The sequence below is a fragment of the Urocitellus parryii genome, assembly GCF_045843805.1.
Source record: "Urocitellus parryii isolate mUroPar1 chromosome 14 unlocalized genomic scaffold, mUroPar1.hap1 SUPER_14_unloc_1, whole genome shotgun sequence".
Lineage (NCBI taxonomy): Eukaryota > Metazoa > Chordata > Mammalia > Rodentia > Sciuridae > Urocitellus > Urocitellus parryii.
In genome coordinates this window covers 332,165-352,998 of record NW_027551778.1, presented here as the reverse complement: position 1 = coordinate 352,998, position 20,834 = coordinate 332,165, and the positions used below count along the sequence as shown (strand labels likewise).

The following is a 20,834-nucleotide window of genomic DNA, read 5'->3' as shown; positions in this document are numbered from 1 at the left end:
TGTGGAAAACTCTTCCAACATGAAACAAAGCTTAGGTGTTTTTAAGTTTCTAAAGGCTTCCATCATAGTTCCCAAATTTCATTTAAATGAAACATCAATATGGTCTTTATTCTGAACTTTAAAATCTTCTTTTACTAGCAAATTGATTTTTTAATTGGTAGGAAAGTGCAGGCCAAATAACCCAGTGATATTTTAACAACAGCAGTGAGAGAACCCACATTTCCTTCTCGTTATTAAGATGAGCAATGACCTGCATAACTAATCTTGGAAGCAGCAGGGGCTCAGTGCCAAATACGCTGTACGGATTGAATGAATCGACGCTCTCTGATTGAAATAATCGTATTCCCGAGAATGTACCTGAAAATCAACATTCTGCATATCCAGTTAGCACTTACAGAACGTGAATGCAAATGCTTCCTATGAAAAGTGAAAATAAATGACTTAACACATCATCACTGAATGCTCGCTGTGAGCCAAGCACAGGGCTCGGCATTGGGAATGTGTAGCAGATAAGATCAGGTCCCATTCCTCTGGAGAGAGGCGGTCACTAACCCTGCACTGTGCTTATTAAAATAACCCTGTGAACCCAGGCATGCACCTAAGTTTCAGTGGCCAGTCCTAGCAAGTAAAAGGAGAGCTCAGAGGCAGTGAGGAGGGGGAACATTTCAGGTAGCACGGTCAGGAGGTGGCCCTGCATGGGCACCTGAAGGAGGTGGCACCTGGTACCCACAATCCTGACCTGAGGCTCAATGTAGGTAAGGCACCCTCAGCATTGTGGACGGGATGAGGAAAGCAACACACCACAGAGAAAATCCTGAACTTAGAAATAAGGAAGAGCTAAGTGGGAGAGCCAGTAAAAAGAAAAATAACACCTACAGGATGGAGACGGCCAGAGGGTTCTGGGCAGGTCTCCCTCCTCCTCCCCACCAGCCAAGGACGCACTATCACACGGGTGCCCTCAGACCCCCAGCCACAGAGCCTGCAGTGGCAGGTAAGAGCCTGGTTTCTGCCATCTCCCTCCCTAAAACATCACTCAGACTCAGAGGCATCAAGGAAAGCGACCCTCCGGGAAAGGAAGAGCAACTGCCTCCCGGACAACAGCCCATCTGCCAGGCTTTGTGCTTCCTGAGCGGAGGGGCCGGGGTGGAGAAGTGTGGAGCCACTGGGGTTGGGACGGGAGGGCGGGGGAACTGTCAGCCGGCTGGTGAGGCGCTGAAAACCACCCGGGGGAGTGGAAAGAGCGGCCTGGCGTCAGGAGATGTGGTCACTAATTGGACTCTGCTCCTCATGACCACCTGGGGTTTCCCTTATGGACCTCAATTTCTCCTTCTCTTCAATGACAGATAATCCCATTTGATGTCCTGTAACTTCATAAAGTAATTTACAAAATAAAATTAAAAGTAAAGTTTATTTTTAGGAAGGATGAAAAGGTGCAGGATCAGAAGCGTCTAGCATGCATGTTGATGTCTCTGTATCCACGATGCAATTCAATGTTTGTTTTTAGGTAATAACTGTCACTCTCCCAGCCTCCAGCCCCGCTCTGGGCAGAGGTCAGGTTTTCTCTAAACAGTTGTTCATCTGCTCCCTGACCTGTCCTGTTTCACTTAATTGGCTTAACAGAGACCTAATGAGGCCATGCTCCTATATCCCTAGGGACAGGTTTGTTAGCTGGAATTTAACCCAGTTCAATAGAGAACACGTCTACCTTATGCTGGGCAGAGTAATGAGAAATGAAATCAATAAGGCCTGTCCCCTTTCCTTCAGGAGCTCCTGATTTAAAGGGCTGAAGGCTGGGGCTATCGCTCAGTGGTAGAGCGCTTGCCTTCCACATGGGCGGCACTGGGTTCTATTGTCAGCACCACATAAAAATAAATAAAGATATTATGTCTCTCTACAACTAAAAAAAAAATTAAAGAGATTATGGAAACATAAATTGTTTTGTCCTAAACCCAAAGTCGCAGGAAGGTTAAAGCCAGAGGGTGGAGCTCCTGGGAATAGCAGGCACCCTGTGGGCAATGAGGGGGGCTGCAGGGACAGGACACATCCCTGCCACAAGAGGGACAGCAGCCCAGCAGGACCATAGGGCTGTGGACCGTGCCTGTCTGAGCTCCTCGTCTGTTTCCACAGCAGACAGCTCTGCTCAGCTCGGCTCCTGGAGGAGTCCCCAAGGAGAACAACTGGTGTGGCAGCTGTCAGTGCAGGAAGGAAAATCATCCTGTGTAGGAAGGTGAGTGCCATGTTGCCATGAGACACTAAAGAGAGCAGCGGCCACACCACAGGGAGGGACTGTCACACAGGCACTGGGGCCTGTGCCAGGGAGGGAGGAGCAGACCGGAGGCCCAATTTTCAGAGCATCCAGGGCTCCCTCAATTCAGTTTCAGCACCTGTTAAATGTGATGGAGAGGTTTTTACAGGAGGTATCGTAGGATCAGAAACAGTATATATGAAGAATCTGCAGCACCTGACAGTGTGCAGCAGGACAACTGTTCTCAGTGGTCAGGGACACCGTGCCCCTGTGCTCAGACACATGGCTGGAATGCTGGGCTCCAGTGCGGCTCTCAGCCATCTCTTCACCTGGTGACTGGGGAGTCCACAACCTGCACGCCTCATCCGGTGGCCCAGTACAGTGGGTGTGGAAAACTGTAGGCATTAGAACTACCCTTGTTAGAGGTCAGCAAGGTGCACAGGGGCTTCAGCCAACAAGATCCAGCTCAAATCTGTCTACCAAGATGAGAGTGTGGATGTGTTCACATTTTGAATTTCAAAAGAGACCTATTTATACAAATCAAGATCATCATATTTGCCTGGACAGAGGGTACAGATGCTCTCTAGCAGAGGGAGCGGATGAACAGCGGTGGCCAGGACCCCCCATGACCTCTCCCACCAGCTCAGCCCTTCCTTCACGTGGTCCATCTGGGTGATTCCATCCATCCTATTTGAACTCAGCTCTACAGCAAACGCTTTGTCTTTGGGAGAGGGGACTGTCCTCAAGCTGACTTGAGTTCAAATGAGAAAGCTTTGTGTTTTAGGCTTCATTTACTTTAAATAATTTATAGATAATGCTGAGATTAATATTTAGATTGCCTTCGGAAAAAAGATTTCCATAAACAATATAAATAAAACCAGATGAAGACTATTTACCAATATAATAAAGCAACCTCTTTCCAAACAAAACAGAATTCGAGTGCTGACCACAATCCATCCACTCATCTTGACTGTGGCTGTCCTTAGTTTGGATCATACCTTCGTCATTAGTTCTGATTACAAGAATTTAGAAATTAGAAAGAACAGAATTGCCTTTCATTAAAAACTGTCTCAGAAACACTTCAAGCTGTTCAGAATCCTTCCTCTGTTATGAACATCAGTGTCAGCAGTGAACATGTTACATGCTGGATGTAGTCACATGTCCTTTGCTCTAAGGGCCACACGGTACCTGTACACACAGCTGTGCTCCCAGGGTACATGAGGACCACCTGGGTTCTGCTGTCACCTGGGAATAGATGGTGGCCCCAGCAGCGCATCAGTAGAGGGCCTATGCATCTGACGCCATGATTGTCACACAACTGGCACTGCCAGTAATCAGGACATTCCATTCCTTTGAAGTTGTAATGTAGCAAACATCTGAACATGGATTTTCCTTCAAATATTCTGGATTTTTCCTTGTGACTCCAATAACATTCTTTTTGCTGGTAAAATCAGCTTGCACCCCAGGACATCTGTTTTCAAGGTGTGGCCCATTAGTCCCTGGAAAGGGGCACTTTTAGAGGCTCTTGGAAGTCAAAATTATAATAATAGGAACATGTGACATGGGCTTTGCTTCCTGTTGCCATCTTCACCAAGGGAGCAAAGCAATGGTGGGAAATAGACGGCAACAGCACCACCAAACAGCAGAGATGCACCCAGCAGAGAAGGCCAGGCTCCCGGAGACACGGCTGGGCAGCGGGGAGCTGCTGACTCCAGCTCATCTCAACACGCGGCTACACATCACATCTCAACACGTGGCTACACGTCACAACATCTCAACACGCGGCTACACGGCACATCACATCTCAACACGCGGCTGCACGTCACATCTCAACACGCAGCTGCACAGCACATCTCAACACGCGGCTACATGTCACATCTCAACACACGGCTGCACGACACATCTCACTATGCGGCTACATGTCACATCTGCCCTGAGGAGGTCTGGAGGAAAGACACAGGCCTTGTTTGGACGTGTGAGCCCGATTCCCTGCCTGTTCCCCCAGTGAGCACTGCTTCATCTGAAAGAACTACTGACAAACCATCACTGTTAACATTTGAGGATTTGTCAGACATTTTCCTTAAAAAATAGAATGAATGAGTCTTTTACTTCAAAGAAAACAACTGACAAAATTTGTAGCCAATCACAAAATCAAAATCATCTAGTAGAAATTAGACTATTTGAAGATCATCTCTGCCCCCCTGAGCTTGACAGTTTCTCAATGCCTCAAGATTTTTCTGATGAGATGCTTTGTAATATTAACAAGTACAATTTCAGAATAAAAAATATCACCAACAATAATTTGACATTATTTTATAATGTCAAAAATATGAATTCAACAAAAGGCGTAGCAATTTTAAAATCCATTTACCTATTAACATATTCAAATTGCATAAAGGAAAAACTAAGGCAGTTGCAAGGAGACACCCACAAATTCACGGTCTCAGCAGGAGATTTTGATACGTCTCTGTCTCTGTATGTGTCAGATATAGGTGCCCCCAAGTCCTTGTGTTGGTGCAGTGATGTTCAGAGGTGAAGTGCTTGATCCTGAGAGCTGTACCCTGATCACCCAAGTCTGAATGGGGTGGGTGGTAACTAGGCAGGTGGGGCAGGGCTTGGCTGGAGGAAACAGGTCACTGGGACTGCAGCCTCAAGGGTACATCTTCACTGGGCCCCTTCACTCCTCAACCCTCCCTCCTCTCCCTCCCTCCCTCCCTCCTTTCTTCCCCTTCTCTGTTTTCTGGCTGCCAAGAATGGACAGTGCTCCTCCTCCCCGCCCATCTGCATGATGTGCTGCCTTATCTTGGCCCAGAGCAAGGGACCCAGCCGCCTCTGGACTGAGAGAAACTGTGAGCCTCAGATAAACCTTCCCTTTCCTAAGCTGCTCTTATCAGGTATTTTGGTCACAGTGACACAAAGCTGCCTAACAGCAATGCCAACCAGTGTGGATTAAATGCATACTCAACAGCAGGGTATGCATTTTGTTCCAGGAATATTCACCAAGAAGGAGCATATGCTCAGCCATAAAGCAATTACCAATACATTTAAAGGGACTTCAGATATACAAAGTTTGCTCTTTAACCACAAATTTGCTTGGAAAAATCATCAGACATTTGGAAGCTAAATAGCATGTCTAACCAAAAAGGAAGCATAAAAGAAAACAAAACCTATTTGAACTGCATGAAATGAAAACATAATATCAAAATTGAAGGGGTGCAGCCAAAGCAGTTCTTAAAATAAAATTTATAGCATTAGTGCTACAAAGGTATTTGAACACCCTCATTTAAACAACAACAACAATAACAACAAAAAAACAGACTTAAATCACTGATCTCGGCCTCACACTTAAGAAACTTGAAAGAGAAGAACAAAACTCACAATAATCAGAAAAAGTATTAAAACAAATTTAATAACAAAAAGAAAAAATCAGTAAAATTGGAGACAAATAATAGGGAAAACCAGTGAAACTAAACTTTGTTTTAAGAAGATCAATAGCACTGACATTTTGCTTGCCAAATAGATCAGGCAGAATAAGAAAAACACAAATTATGAACATCAGGAATTTGAGCTGTGGCATCATCCACAATTTAAAAGGTACAGAAAATACTATGGAAAGATTTCGGAGTAAATTTAATAACTTAAATGAAATTTTAAAATTCCTTGAAAGATACCAAGTATTGAAGTTCGTTGAAGTATGAAATAGATAACATAATAGACCTTTAAGTAGAAAATACTTTGAATTTATAATTATTAAAAAACTAAGCTCATAAGAAAGTTCCAATTCCTGATGGCTTCACTTATGAATTCTCCCAACATTTAAGAAAAAAATTACCAAATACACACACATTTTTCTAGAATATCCCAGAGGAGTGAACATTTTCAAATTAATTGTATGAGTTCAGTGTTACTTTGGTGGCAAAACTAGACAAAATAATTACAAGACTCCATATCAATGATAAATGTACATGCAAAGAATCCGAACAAATTTTGGCAAGTGAAATCCAATAGCGTTTAAAAAGGATAATTCATCTTGACCAAATTAATTCTATTCCAGAAAGCAGGTTGTTTAAATATTGGAACATCCATTTATTTATCGTATGAACAATCTAGACAAACAAAAGACCATCCAAGTAGATGTAGAAAAACCAAAATCTTATCTATTTCTATTTTAAAATAGAAACTCCCAACAAATTAAAGGTAGAAGATTATATCCTGGACCTCACAGGGCATCTATGAAGAACCCTGGGCTGATAATATACTTATGACTAAAACCAGAATTTCTCTTGACTAAGCTCAGAAATAAGGTGCAGACATCTCCCTATTCCCAGTCAGCCTTGGGGTAGGGGTTCTAGGCAGTGCACGCAGGCAAGGAAAAGAGAAAATGCTACGAGCTGTGTGTATGTAGATGTGTGAATACATAAACCCTGTACCAGGGATGATGGAAGTAACAGTTTACACCTTTAGCTAATGTCACAGAGTTTTGAGTCAGTCTGAAGTGTTAAGTCACTTGATCACTACAAACATGGAGGCAGGGAACAAGAGAGATGGGGAAGGACTGAGGTAGTCGCAGGGGCGAATCTGCTGTGCACCCAAGCCCACGTGTGCACCCCTGGCTTCCCTCTTCCCGGCCAGAGGCAGAACAGCTTCAAAAAAACATCATTTGAGTAAGACCCGTGTCAGGCTGGCCTCCAAGGACCTATGCTGACCAGTGACACTGAAGACGTTGCTACCAAGAACTCCACCACCTGGGCCAGCCCCTCGACCTGGGCCTCCAGATCCTGGAACCCAAACCAACCTTTTCTTTGCTATTTTATAATCCCCCGGTCTATGGCATTGTGCTGTTGGCAACGGAAAGTCCCTGCTGCTTTTAAACACTCCGCAGCAGCTCCCCAGGTTCCTGAGCGGTGCTCCATTCCCTGTCCAATGGCATCACTGCCCCCCCCCCAGTGCTAGCCCAGTCACTAGCCCTGATCCTTTGCCCCAACCCTTTGTTTCTTCCTCCAAAATGGAGCGATTGTGGGAGCAACGGTTCATTCATCCTCGCCCCTTGGCCCTGGATTCTTCAGCTTACTCCCATCACTAACTGGTCCAGAGACCACACAGGCCTAAGGCACATACACACCAGACTCTGCAGGAGTTGCAGGATCACAGAGCCAGCTGCACTCCTCCCACAGCGACCAGAGAAGGCTCCAGGTCCTCAGAACCCTGGTCAAGGGATTCACCGCATTTTCTGAATCAATCCCACTGACTGCCACTGACACTAATTGCTTTGAAAGTTTATTTAATGGCATAATTATCAGTCTATAATTTTTCCTTCTTTTTGAATATCAAAAGCATTAGAATATCAAATGGTAACAGACTAAAAACAAGAAAAATCCCTCTAAAGACAAATTTGATCACATACATTTAAAGAATTGTATTTGTTGGCTCATATACTGGAAAGTTTCAATTCTGGTGTATCTGGAAATGTCCAGCATATGTTTTAGAGATCTGCAAATAAAGCAGTTGTGTCTGTCAATTAAAAGGACAGAAGAGCTAAACAAAATGACAGGGGTGTGGGTGAGGGGACTGCTTGCTTTCACACAGTGCTTGATCTCCTACCTGAAGTCAGAGCCGGCTCTCCTGCCGTTTTCTGGAATCCCGGGATCTGGACACATGTCGGAGACCAGGGCAACGCCTCCTTGGCTCACTGTAACAGAGAGAAGGCATGTGAGGGTGCGGGGCAGTCACTGGGGAAATACCCAGGGAACGAATTTAATATGTGACCTAAGAATTAAGTCAGCTTGGCACCATTAAAACAGGACTTGGTTCTCTTTCCTGATAATCAAGACTCTTCCAATGAAAGAATGAAAATGTCTTTGATTTTTACTTTCCTCCACTGGAGAAGCTGAAGCTTAATTAAAAATGCATATGCTCATTACAATCACCCTTATGTCACACTGAGGAGCAAGACAGACGCATGACATCAGGGTATACAGACACCGGAACTCAGGGAGAGCATGGCCTTGCTCATCCCCAGGATCAATGACACAGAGGGTGACCACACAGAAGATCTGTGCAAGGCCTCTAAATAAAGCCTCCTAGTGGATCCCAACTTGACCTGACCATGCTGAGGAACTGGACTCAGGAGCAATGGCCTCGCTGCACCAGTGTGCAGGTTTGTTGTGGAGTCTCTCCAAGTATGAGCGTGCCCTCTCTCTGGCACCTCACTACCTCCGAATGGCTTCTAAAGGACCCTTCGTATGCTGGATTCAGTGGCTGCCACGTCAACACCCACCCTACCCTGTAGCTTGCCAGTCCAACCAAGGCAATTCCCTCTTTCTGTCCAGAATTTACCTAACCAAGGCTTGTGAGCCAATTCAACTGGATGGAATGTGGGTGTAGGTCCATGTGATTGCCTCTGAAAGACATGCGTGGGTGCTGGCCGAGACCTCGTGGACCTCACTGTGCCTGGATTTTGAAACCTGAACTTCAGGGCTATTGTTGGGAGTCCAAGGATAGAAGCAGCAAGGTGATGAGGTAGCTCAGGGACCCTCTATGTCATCCTCGAGGCTGAGCATCCACCTGTAAGGGACCCACCCCATCTTAACATGCAGCCGATCTCTCAGCGTTTACCTCAGTTGAAGCCCATTTGAGTAGGTGATCCTATTATTTGTAGCCAGAAAGAATGTACAAATTCAAGGAGTTCAACCAACTCCATGTAAGTTTGATAAACCCAGAGAGTTCCCAAAGACCCATCACAACGGGGTTTTTGACCCAGGGAAGATCTTGGAAGCAGAAAGAGAGCACAATGCACCACCAACTGGGGCTCCCCAATACGACCCTCAGACTTCTCGGCAGGCTGGATGGAGCATGACAATATACTTGAAAGATGAAAGAAAAGCAAGGTTAACTGAGAAGTCCTCATCCAGCAGAACTGTCCCTTCAAAGTGACGGTCTATGAGGCTATATTATGTTATCTTATAGTTCTTAGATCCTAATATCATTTGCATTCAAAAGTTGTTATTTAAGTTCCACTTAACTCAGCAAAAGTAGAGAGAGATGATGAGAGGACACTTTAAGAGAGAAATTCCAGGGTCATTATAAGGACAGATCATTTGTATGATATACTTTTCATGTTCTGAAGATCTATAATCTGTCCAAACATGTGAAAAATGTAACTGTAGTGCAGGAGACACTACATCTGGAATAAAAACAGTAGAGAAAAGATACCTCCAGTAATTCTTTCCCATGACATATCAAGGCACCAGAAATTTGGCTCCTTTCATTTAATACTCTTTTAGTTCAAAAATGTCTTCTAAATGTAATACATTTGCAGATAGATCGTAGTGAGGGAGTTCCTTAGCAGCAGGCCTTCCCTGCATGAACGCTGGAGTCCTTCAAGTTGAAACAGAAGGACACAAGACAGTCACTGGAGGCCACAGGCACTGTGGTTTGGTTGTGAGGAGCTCCCCAAAAGCTCATGTGTCAGGCAAGGCAAGACGGCTCAGAGAATAGGTGACCGTCTTATGAGAGCCTTACCCCAATCAGTGACTTAATCTCCTGATGGGATTAATCGAGTGGTGGCTGGAGGCAGGAGGGTGTGGCTGGAGGAGGTGGGGCTTGAGGTATATATTTGATGAGTGGAGTCTCTGCCTCCTGATCATTAGTGAGCTGCTTCCCTCTGCCACACTCTTCCTCTATGATGGTCAGCCTCACCTGGAGGCCCCAGGAATGGACTCTGCTGTCTGTGGATTGACACCCCTGAAACCGTGAGCCCCTAAATAAACTTTCCCTCCTCTATAATTGTTCTGGCTGGGTCTTTTAGTCACAGCAGTGAAATAGCTGACTAAAACAAAATGAAAATATGAATTTCTCCAGTAAAGAAAACACATGGGAAAATGTAAGACTAAGCATTATACTGATTTTATTTTGTTTACTGTTTAAAAGACAGTGCATACAATAATTATAAATCTCTACCAATAGATACGTAATGCAGGAAGGCATGATTTCTGACATCAATTGCATAAAGTAGGGGGAAAGAGCCCTTTGGGGGGAAGGTACAAAGTTTTTGTATAGCATTAAAGTTAAGTTGGTATTGATTGAAAATGTTCTGATTTTAGGTTGTTGTAGGTAGTTTCCATGGTAACAGCAAAGAAAGTGTCTAAGACATGGAAAGGAGAAGAGGAGAATCACAATGTGTCATCGCACTGCAGCAATGGCCAAGCACAGTGCATTGGCCAGGGAGGAAAGGGGGGAGCTGGGGACAAGCAGCACATGTGGCAGGATGGTGGGGACCAGGGCCCAGCAGGCCCTCACTCTGGGGACTGCACTCCCTGTCACAGACAAGATGTTTCAATGGGAGCTATGAGCCCCAGAACCTTAGGATGTCAGGAAGTGACTGTGCTCACAGGCAGGCTCCTGAAGTTGCCATTAGGGTGGACCATGTCCAGTAGTATGGTCTCCTAACAAAGGAAGAGGACACTTCGGCATGAACACACAGAGGAGAGCCATGGGAAGACCCAGCAGGAGAGCCCCAGCAGCCAGGAGGGGAGACTCAGAGGAGACCAGCCCTGCCAGCACGTTAGACTCCGACCTCCAGCAATGCCAGGGGCAGCTCTGCTGTCCAGCCCTCGTGCAGCTGTGCTGCCACAGTGCCTCCATAAACAGTTCCTTCCCCGATCAAAAGACAACATCCAACTGAACACTGTCCCCCAGAGGGCACACGCTGCGGATTCAAGGGTGCTCGGAGGGTGAGTGAAAAGGAGTCGGCTTCAAAGACCTGGACAGGAGGACGGAGGCTTCCTGGGGCGTGGGGACCAGGATGGGGAGGTACTGGGTGAAGGGTACAGAGCTTCATGTTGGTGTGAAGAGAGTTTCTGCAGATAGATGGTGGTGACAGACCCAGAGTGGTGTGATAGATCCAAAGCCACAGGACTGCATGTTTAAAATGGTGACATTTCATGTTCTAGGTCCCTTACCTCCGACTTCCTCCCTCCTTCCACATCCATATAGTCATAAACACAGACAGAGATGGACATGATGTGGGCATGGACACACAGGTGTCATGCAGGTGTAGACACAGACCTATAGACAGAGATACACAAGTGTCCCCTGTCTAATGCTCTGTTCTTCTCCAACACCAGGGTCTTACAGTCTGTCTCACAGGCTACGGGGAAGTTCCCAACTAGTAGGCAACTGTCTACCACCAACGCTCTAAAATCGATCTCCTTCTTACACTTAGATTTAGTAATTTCAAAGCCCAGTCATGGTTTGTTTTTCCCCCCTTTTCTGGCTAAATGACTCCTACCTTCCCTCAAGCAAAGCAGCTGCCTCTGCAGCAAATGGCAGAGTCTCCTCAGGGTGCACGGCCGTCGCTGTTCTGCAGAAGTAGGGCCCTCTAGTGTGGCCGTAGTTCTCCATTCTCTGTACTCAAAGTGGCCACGTCACAGCACCAAAGCTATGAAAAGGTCTACTTGTACGTCTCCTTTTCTATCACGTTCACATGAAATAGGAGTAAAAAGAGGAAAATTGGAAGTATCCATCCAAGTTAGCTTAGAACATTCTGGACTTTTAAAAAGAATAATGCCAGAGTCAGAGCGTAGAATGCACCAGAAAGCATGGAAGGATCGCCAATGGCAGAAGACACCAAGAGCCATGAGTGAGCGACTAGTTGTAAAGTACCGTGGTTTTCTGAAGCAGGGGGAGGTGAGTGACAAGGGGACAGAGAAGGCGCAGTGACAGGACAGGCACTAGCAGAAGACGGGTGCCACAGACCCACCACCTATTTCACCCACATCGCCAGCCACAGACCCACCACCTGTTTCACCCACATCACCAGCAACTGCTCCTCCGATCGCTGCAGCCTCCCAACCAGTCCTGGAGACGCACCTGCCACACGCAGGGTCTCCCATCCCCAGTGGTCCCCAGGGAGGAACCTCCAGCTTAGCCTCACCCACTGCTGAGTTTGTTGACTTTTACCTTTTCAAGTTCACAGGACATATGCCATGGATATCCATAAGCACATTAAACTTTAGTCAAAACTTTGGAGTTAAAAATTCTAAACTGAAAATATTCAATAGATATTCATGCACCATTGACTAAGGCTAGCACCAGGAGCAAAATGGCAAGGCATGATCAGTTACAAGGTAGAGCCTGTAAACAGTGGGTGAATCTGGTCATGGAAATGTATGTTTCAAAGGAATCTTCCAAAGCATGTTGATTCACAAGGTCTGCAGAAATAGACAGAAAAAGACACAGATATGCAGAAACAGACAGGTCTAAGTGGATAGGCATATCTCACCAGATGTGCGCTTGCTCTTCAAGGAGACACCTTGTGGTTGCCAATCAAAGCCAACCTTTGGATGCATGTGGAACAAGTACACAGGTAGAGTAGGGCCACAGTGGACTAGGGATAGACAGGGAGCATAAGCAGCTCTGTGTGATGAAGACGATGAGACTCGTAGATTAGTGAAGGTAAGGTTTACAATGGTGGAATAATTGGAAATAATTACAAATAAGTCTAAGAAGAATTCTGCTGATGTCAAAAACTAAACAATATGACATTTTCTAGAACTCCAAGTATCACATGTGTTTTACATTTAATGCATACAGTTGCCCTATGAGATATTAATACCAAGCCCATTCTACAGATAGAAAACAAAACTGAGACCAGACTCATGATCCAGTTGACAGCAAAGTCCAGGTACCTCTCTCCACACTGGTCACAGTCACAGAGAGAGACAGAGCTCCGTGAACCCAGGAGGCCAATGCCTTAGAACAACTTTTACTTTCAATAATCTCCTTTACAAACTTTATTATTTAATAATAAAAAGATACTGAGGGTCAAAGAGGGAAGTAAACAGATGTCCTCATTTATGTTCTCAAACAAGACACACACGGGAAGCCATGTGGATCCACCATGAGGCTTTAGCTCAAACCATCTGGTAGCAATTTCCCCTCCTTAAAACCCAGATTCCAAGGCTGTCCACGCAAGGTCACCGTCCACCTTGGATAACTGTAGCTATGGAGTGTGTAGGGGCTGGAGCGCTGAGTCTCCCGGGGAGGTGTCATTCTGAGTGAATTCCTGGCTTATTTTGGGGATAAGTGATCTAAATAAGAGCCTTTCCGTCATTCAGTGCATTTTAGTGTCACAACTCCTGTGATTGGTTATTTAATTTCCTTGTTGATCCTTATTTCTTTAGAGCCTACAAATATGTTTTAACTTGGGACAATCTCTAACCGTTGTAAACCTTTGGAGAAGAGACCATAATGAGGAAGACTGCCCACACACAGCAGCACTCTGGTTGAAATGCCTTCCCAGCAAGGGCCCCTCCATCCACCCAGGACCTGGAGATAAGCAACTGCTGCTCTGGGGCATGTGCTTGGGGATACCTTGGAATAGAGACTTACCTGAATCACAGTTTGGAATAAATGGACCCTCATGTTTTTCCTTGGATATCTAGTTGACTCAGGGTGCTGTCACGGAACGAGGCACTCCTGTGTGATGCAGCTCCCCTTTGTGAGTGGCAGAGGTTTTATCTCATCCAGAGAGAGCCTGGTCCATCCCACCCCTCCCCCCCAGGAGATGTGGCTGGAATCGATGGCCACTTCAGTGACAACACTGCTAGCCTAGGGATTTCCTCCATGGAGTGACAGCAGGACTATGATCACTTACCTGTCACCAGGGACATTTCGGCATGTATGACAGGACTCACTTTCTGTTTCTGTGGAATGTTTATACTCTCTATCAGTGGTTTTAGCCCTAGCAGTGAACACGTCTATGAGCTCCATATGAATAAGTAAGAAGCCCTGAAATTTGAATGATAAACTTTTATCAATGCACCCTTAGGGATTTTAAGGGATGGTTTACATAGAAATGAGTTCCCAGAAACACCTTGCCTTTCTGAATCTGGTTCTGGACCTGTGGAATGGCAGTCGGGGTGAGCACTAAGGGCCGGGCTTCCCGGGTACCAGCTCATCACAGGGCCAGGCATTTCCTGGCTTCCCTCTCTTCCCCTGCAATATACCATGGTGCACCTCATGAAACACAGTTAGTGGAATGCCCATTATTTATCCCTGGCTGTTCGAGAGGTGCTTAGACACATCCTTGTTTTCCCCATGTTCTCCACTCCTGCTGCCATAGACTTCAATCAAACTCTTGAGTTTACAGTAATTTTTAAAAAATGTATTTTAGATTCCAATGAAATCCCCCAAATGCATTGTTTAGAATCTAAAAAGAAAGTTAATGATTCTTTATTCTATAGTAAGTAAAGATTATTTGGTTGGCATTCAAAACCTTCACTCTTTTCAACCTAATTTCCCCCGAGACTGTTTTGCTACCAAAGAGGAAAACAAGGGGCTGGGGATGTGGCTCAAGCGGTAGCGTGCTCGCCTGGCATGCGTGCGGCCCGGGTTCCATCCTCAGCACCACATACCAACAAAGATGTTGTGTCCGCTGAGAACTAAAAAATAAATATTAAAAATTCTCTCTATCTCTCTCTCTTCCCTCTCTCACTCTCTCTTTAAAAAAAATAAATTCTCTCTCTCTCTCTCTCTCTCTCTCTCTCTCTCTCTCTCTCTCTTAAAAAAAAAAAAAACAAAGAGGAAAACAAGTAGGTATATTATAAGGACCCCGAATAACTGAAAGATCACTGTGGCGGCAAAAGTTCAAATGAAAAATATTTTCTTTACATATCTTCAAATTAAACCAAATGTTTACTATTTAAATAAAATAAGCATATTCTGATATAAAATCAGTATAAGTGAGCTTTAAAAAAAAAACCATTGTACTGTTTTCAAGATTCCTGATCCTTGCCCACCACCACCTGCCTGGTCCCTCACTATCCCCCTACGTGTGTCGGCGAGTGGAAACCTGCAGCACTGGACTGTGGGAGGCCCTCCTCGCACGTGACTGGAGTTACCTCCCCGGCTGGGCAAGAGGCGCTTAGACACATCCTTGTGTCCAGAGCTTTCCCCACCCTTCTCAGGTCCCAGGGCTTGTCTGTGTGGAGGGGTGTCTGGCCACTACCCCTGAAGACCCAATCGTCACCCCTGACCTTGGGACACTGTCCCCCTTAATCTACAATCCATGGGATTTTCCCCAGAATTTTTTGTTCCCCAATAAGAGTCCACTCCTGGCGGGTTCCCTCTCTCTCGCTGGCCTCTTCAGTCAACCTCGCTACCCTAATAGGTAGCTGGAGGCTGGAGGCAGGAGAAGCCGTCCTGAGCTGGTTTAAAGGTGATTAGGGTCTGTCTCTCTAATTCAAACTCCCTTCTGGATTAGCCACGTAGCGAACCTTCATTTAGGAAGCCTGTGCTGGCCGTGGGCTAAGCTGGACAGCGGTGGCCCAGAGCCCAGGGCTGGCTCCCAGGTGCAGGGACTGCCCCTGGAGAGAGTGAGGGCTGAGGCCTACATGTCTGTCCCAGTCTATTTCTGTATATTCCAGGACTCTGGATATAAGATTCATGAATAATTTTCAGAATTCTCTCAAAGAAATCTTACCTTACCAGATGCCCAATTATTAATGATCTCCAAACAGCATGAATAACATTCAACTAGAATAATTTATATTGCTTTTCATGGAATCTAAGAGGCCCAGGAATAATCTTGAAAGGTAGGAAGAGAGAATGTTGAATCCATGTATAATATAATTCATTTCAGGAACACACATACATATGATATGTAAAATATAATATCCATATTTAAATTTCATAAATATTTCACATTAAATACAATGCAATTAAATTCTGAAGCCTCGTTTTGTCAATTCTTAGATTTTTTTTAAATAGAAAATACTCAGATGATTTCTTACTGATAGTACTTGATAAGTGGTTTCAGAAACTTTTATGTAAGTATATTCTAACACAGTTAAAATAAATGATATCAGCATATATAATTTATGGATATATTTTATCACTTTAACTTATGTTTTATTTGTTTTCAAAATAAGATAATTAAAATATTAAATTTTATACAGATAGAAAAATGTAAGTAAGCATTAAAATAATGAAATTTGTATAAACATTTAAATGTATAAATACTATTCTATATAGGTATTTGTCATATTTTAAAATTATATGGTTTATTAATATTTTTGAGGTATAAGTATATAAGAATGCTTAGAAATATTTTTTTTGCATTTTAAAGGAGCACAAAATTAAACTTTTTAATTGAGGATTTTTGTGGTACAAAGTTTAACATTATAATTAGTATATCAATAAATGAATTGATTTGGTCACTCCACAAAGCTCATTGTCTCAGAATTTTTCTATATGTAATTTTCCTCTATATATTATTTAGATACTTTGCAAATGAAATCAAGAAAGAGATCCAAGTTTGAAACTGCTATAGAAACATTTCTTGCAACTGTTGATGGTCATTTTGAAAATACATAGCTGCAAGACCCTTGGGAGAAGTCATAATGGCCATACAAATGATCCAATATATGCCTAGCATATTACTTTCAAAAATTAGCATGTTACATCTCCTTAAAGAAGTAATAGCATGAGACTTCTAGCTGAGATCACTGAAATTCACTGAAAAACTTATGTAGGTTACAGTCATATAGCCTCAATTGCTTTTAGTATGCTTCTAATCATGGCAAACTCTGCGTCTGCAAATGTGGAAAAAAAAATCAAATATTGAATTCTAACTATGCCCACAAAATGTGCACAATTTACTTTGTGTAAGGAATTATGAAAACCAAGAACAGAACCTGAGGGCCCCACACAGGTCGCGCACGGTGGCTGGCACAGCTCTGCACACCTTGCACCTCAAGCCCCAGGGCCCCATGAGGGAAGCCTAGCTTCTCCTCAGGAATGAGAGGCGGGGCCCAGTCTGGGTCCTGTTTATTCGGCTTCATGTAGATGTGAAATTACTTACATTAGGCCTCAGATATGCATTCCCATGTGAAACAGGATAATGGTTACTGTGATAAAAAGCAGATTATGAAACAAAATATTCTACAGTGCTATTTTTCAATCAAATATATACAAATAAAGCCTGGAACTGTTGATGGACACACTGTCTCACTAATTACTTGCTGACTCAAACCATCCTACTCATAACTGTCTACGGATATAACTTAACACAGTTGGACTTGTGTATGTGTGTTATTTTTATGCTCAACAGTGAGAAGAGATTTCTTCTTACAAGAGGAAAACAAGAACAAAACATACAGAAGTAAAGCAGAGATCCCTCCTGTGCTTCCAGTCACACGCTCTCCTGGGGTCACTGTGCCCAGCACCAGCAGGGTACAGGAAAGTGGCCCGACTTACCCCTTGTCCACCACGGCATGGGCCACTGGAGCACCTGACCCACCGCAGCAGTGTTCACTAGCCAGGACTTATGGATCTGAAGTTTTTAAGAAATTACCTGCACCCTTAAGATGACTTCCTTGAGAACTTTAGCATCAGGCGTGCCAGGGAAGAGACTGTTAGTGACAGAAGCCATTGGGACACAGGCCAGGAGGTCCACTGCAGGCACCAGGTGCCACGACACGTCCAGGCTGGGAGAGCAGCTGTGCATGGTGGGTGGGGGCGCGCAGGCTTATTGGTGTGCAGGGAGGGTGGCAGAGCCTGGCAGGACGCTGCCCACCACCACAGGTCAGGCCTGAGCTCACCCGAACAACGCCAGGCAGGCGGCCTGGTGCCAGAGGGGACTTGTGGTCTAGTGACAAACTCAGGTGACCAGACAAGGACTCCCTCCTCCTCTTTTCATCAAGTGGTTCTGGAACCTAAAGAATCTAGCTTTGAAGGACAGTTACTAACAACAAGGAAGGGAGGAGAGGAAGCTGGGGAGGAGACAGGTAGGAACAGAAGGGAAGGGGGGAAGGAGGAGAGAGGGGAGGGGAGGGGAGGGGAAGGGAAATGGAGGGGGAGGGGAGGGGTGGGGGAAGGGGGGGAGGGAAGGGGGAAGGGAGGGGGAGAGGGGGAGGGGGTGAGGGGAGGGGAGGGGAGGGGAGGGAGAGGGGAGAGCAAGGGCCGGGGGAAAGGAGGGTTAGCAGGAAGTACCTAACCTCTGCTCCAGGCTCACAGCTGTGGGGTGCAAGAGGACATGGGGTGGGCATGGCAGCTGGGCCAGGCGAGCACAGAGGGGATGTTCCCAAGCAGGGCACTAGGCTGGGTCTACAGGGAGGGCTTCTGCAGAGCCACGGAGCAGGGGCCAGGTGTGGCCCAGGGGCAGGGCAGCCCAGGGGCCGAGGGACTTGTTCCTCCTAGCTGGTGTGCTTTCTTGAATGTGTGCATCAGCGTGACCCCAGCCCATTCTCCTCCATTAGGCAGCTGTGTTTGGGTGTCACAGTTATTATCTGAAACTTCAGATAGAGGTCAGTTTTTAAATCTTTTCTTCACAGTACCTTTATTCTACTTATTTATTTATTGTTTTATGTGGTTCTGGGCATTGAACCCAGGGCCTCACATGTGCTAGGCAAGTCCTCCACTACTGAGCCACAGCCACAGCCCCAGATGTCAATTTGTCACCGTTTTTATGATATTTGCCACGAGAATACACTCGAACAACACTTTTATAGGTTTCCTTACAGAAAGTGGTAGATGGCGGCAATCTCTCTCCTACTGAAATGGCAAATCACATTTCCTACAACATGCAGGGAAATACTTAGAGATAATTTTTAGGGGAAATAAACTGAAAAAAAAAAGAAGAAGGAGGTCTGTGTCAGAAAAATCAGACAAATTCAGTGGTAAGTCATACACCCAAATCGTTTCAGCCAGGAGAAGTGAGGTCCAGAGAGTCTAAGCAGCTTTCAAGACAGGCAGAGGTGGGGTACAGGAATGTGTGCAGTGGTGGCAGGACCCTGGGAAAGTTGAAAAATATGTGAGAGCACATCCCCCACCCACCCTATATCGCTCCTGCAAGAAATGCCACCACACAGCCGCGCCTCTCCCCATCTCCGCGCCTCTCCCCATCTCCGCGCCTCTCCCCATCTCCCGCGGACAGCCTGGGCTACCGTAGAGCAGGGTTTCTCTCAGCTCTCCTGTGGCTCCAGTCTCACTCTATGACTCTTTTCCGTGGGGAAATTAATCCAGGGAGGTGATGACCCACAGGTTTGCTTTGTAAAAGACGAGGGAGATAGAAATACCACAAGAAGGAAGGATAACATGCTAAGACAATCTCACACTGAAAGCGACCGGTATGTCTCATTTTTTCTTAAATGAAGTGTTATTTGCATAGTATCAGCAAATACTCAGAGACGGGACTTTGCACTTGTCACTCAACAGCCAGGTGGATTGTCTGGGGACTGAGATACGCCTGGTGCTTCCAAGACATGCCCTTCCCTCTGGAAGCGAGTGGAGGGGAACTCTCAGCTTTACGGTGCCCCTTCTTCCTACGCTGATCCACATTATCTTTAATCATGGGGGGGTGGCATGTTGTTTGAACAGGCATTTTTCTTCATAAGAAACCTAACAATTCAAATGATCATCTTTGTGCATTAGAATAATTCAAATTACCAGGGAAATAACACTTGATAACAGAAATAGCAAGCTAATCGGGGCCAACTTACTTAGTTATTCAGCCACTACTTGGCTAAAAACTGTTCAGTGCTGGTGTGGAGACTCTGCCAGCACCTGGAGGCCTTCTGAGAGCTCAGGGAGAAAACGCTAAGAGGTGCAAAAGCAGAGAGACAACCACAATGGCCAACCAGGTGGTGCTCTGAAGGAAGGAAAGACTGTTGGAGAGCTACGGGGGTGGAGGGCATCCGGTTTTGGACAGGGTCAGAGCTGGCCTCTGAAAGACAACGTATTTATGCTGCGGCTGTGAGGTGAGAGCAGACTCCACAAGGCTCCCCACGTGGGCAGCAGGAACAGCCTAGAGCATCAGAGCACCACAGACAGCCAAAGCACCCACCCACTGAGGCTGGAGAGGAGCTGGGGGCCAGAGGGAACCAGCCAGGACACACAGGAGAAGGTCCTGTCTCCCTGTGATTGTTCCCCTCTGGCTCCTCCTGCAGGACCGTGTTGGAAGAAGCCAGGGGCAGGCACAGAGGCCACTGCTGATGTGGCCAGGAGGAAAGGTGGCCGTGTGTTGGGCTGGCATGCTCACTCAGAGGGCAAAGGAGCTGTCAGGGGCTCACCGCGTGAAGATCAAGTGTAAAATGTAGGGATTTGCTTGGTCACTAGGACTGGGGAGAAGGGTGGGGTCCCTCTCAAATGACTGATAAAGGAAGTGCCAGCCACAGAGTAAGGATGCGGAAGAGCCAAAGACCAGAAGGTGAGGTGCTCCAGGCTTGATCTCTGAGTGCCAGATGCCAGCGAACAGCCACCACGGGACCCATCAGCTACTCTGCTGGGTCCATGTGCCTGAGTGGGAGAAAGGCTTGCAGCACAAACATGGGACTTGCTCTTGCATAGATGAGAGCCAACTGGAGTCAGGGTGGCCCAGCTGGGACCACACAGCTTTCCTCCGTGGGTGAGTCCAGCACACCTCCGCACGCATGCAGTTCCCTCCGCTGCATGTGCCTGCTTCTCCCAGCCCTGGAGCCTCAGCCAAGATGTGGCCTCCAGTGCTGCGGTGCAGAACATCTGCCCCTCAATCAGCAGCCTTCCCTGGGCTCCTCAACCTGCTGCCTCCAATGCTCTCAGATAGCACTCG

General features: G+C 45.9%; 1 protein-coding gene across 1 annotated transcript in view; it reads right to left on the bottom strand.

The window, feature by feature from the left end:
• The window catches only part of LOC144251494 (CUB and sushi domain-containing protein 1-like), a 425,723-nt gene that overhangs the window by 354,552 nt on the left and 50,337 nt on the right, over positions 1 to 20,834 (bottom strand). The window contains exon 2 of the mRNA XM_077794365.1: positions 7,847 to 7,934. Within this exon, the coding sequence (XP_077650491.1) occupies positions 7,847 to 7,934 (88 nt within the window). The remainder of the gene's footprint in view (positions 1 to 7,846; positions 7,935 to 20,834) is intronic.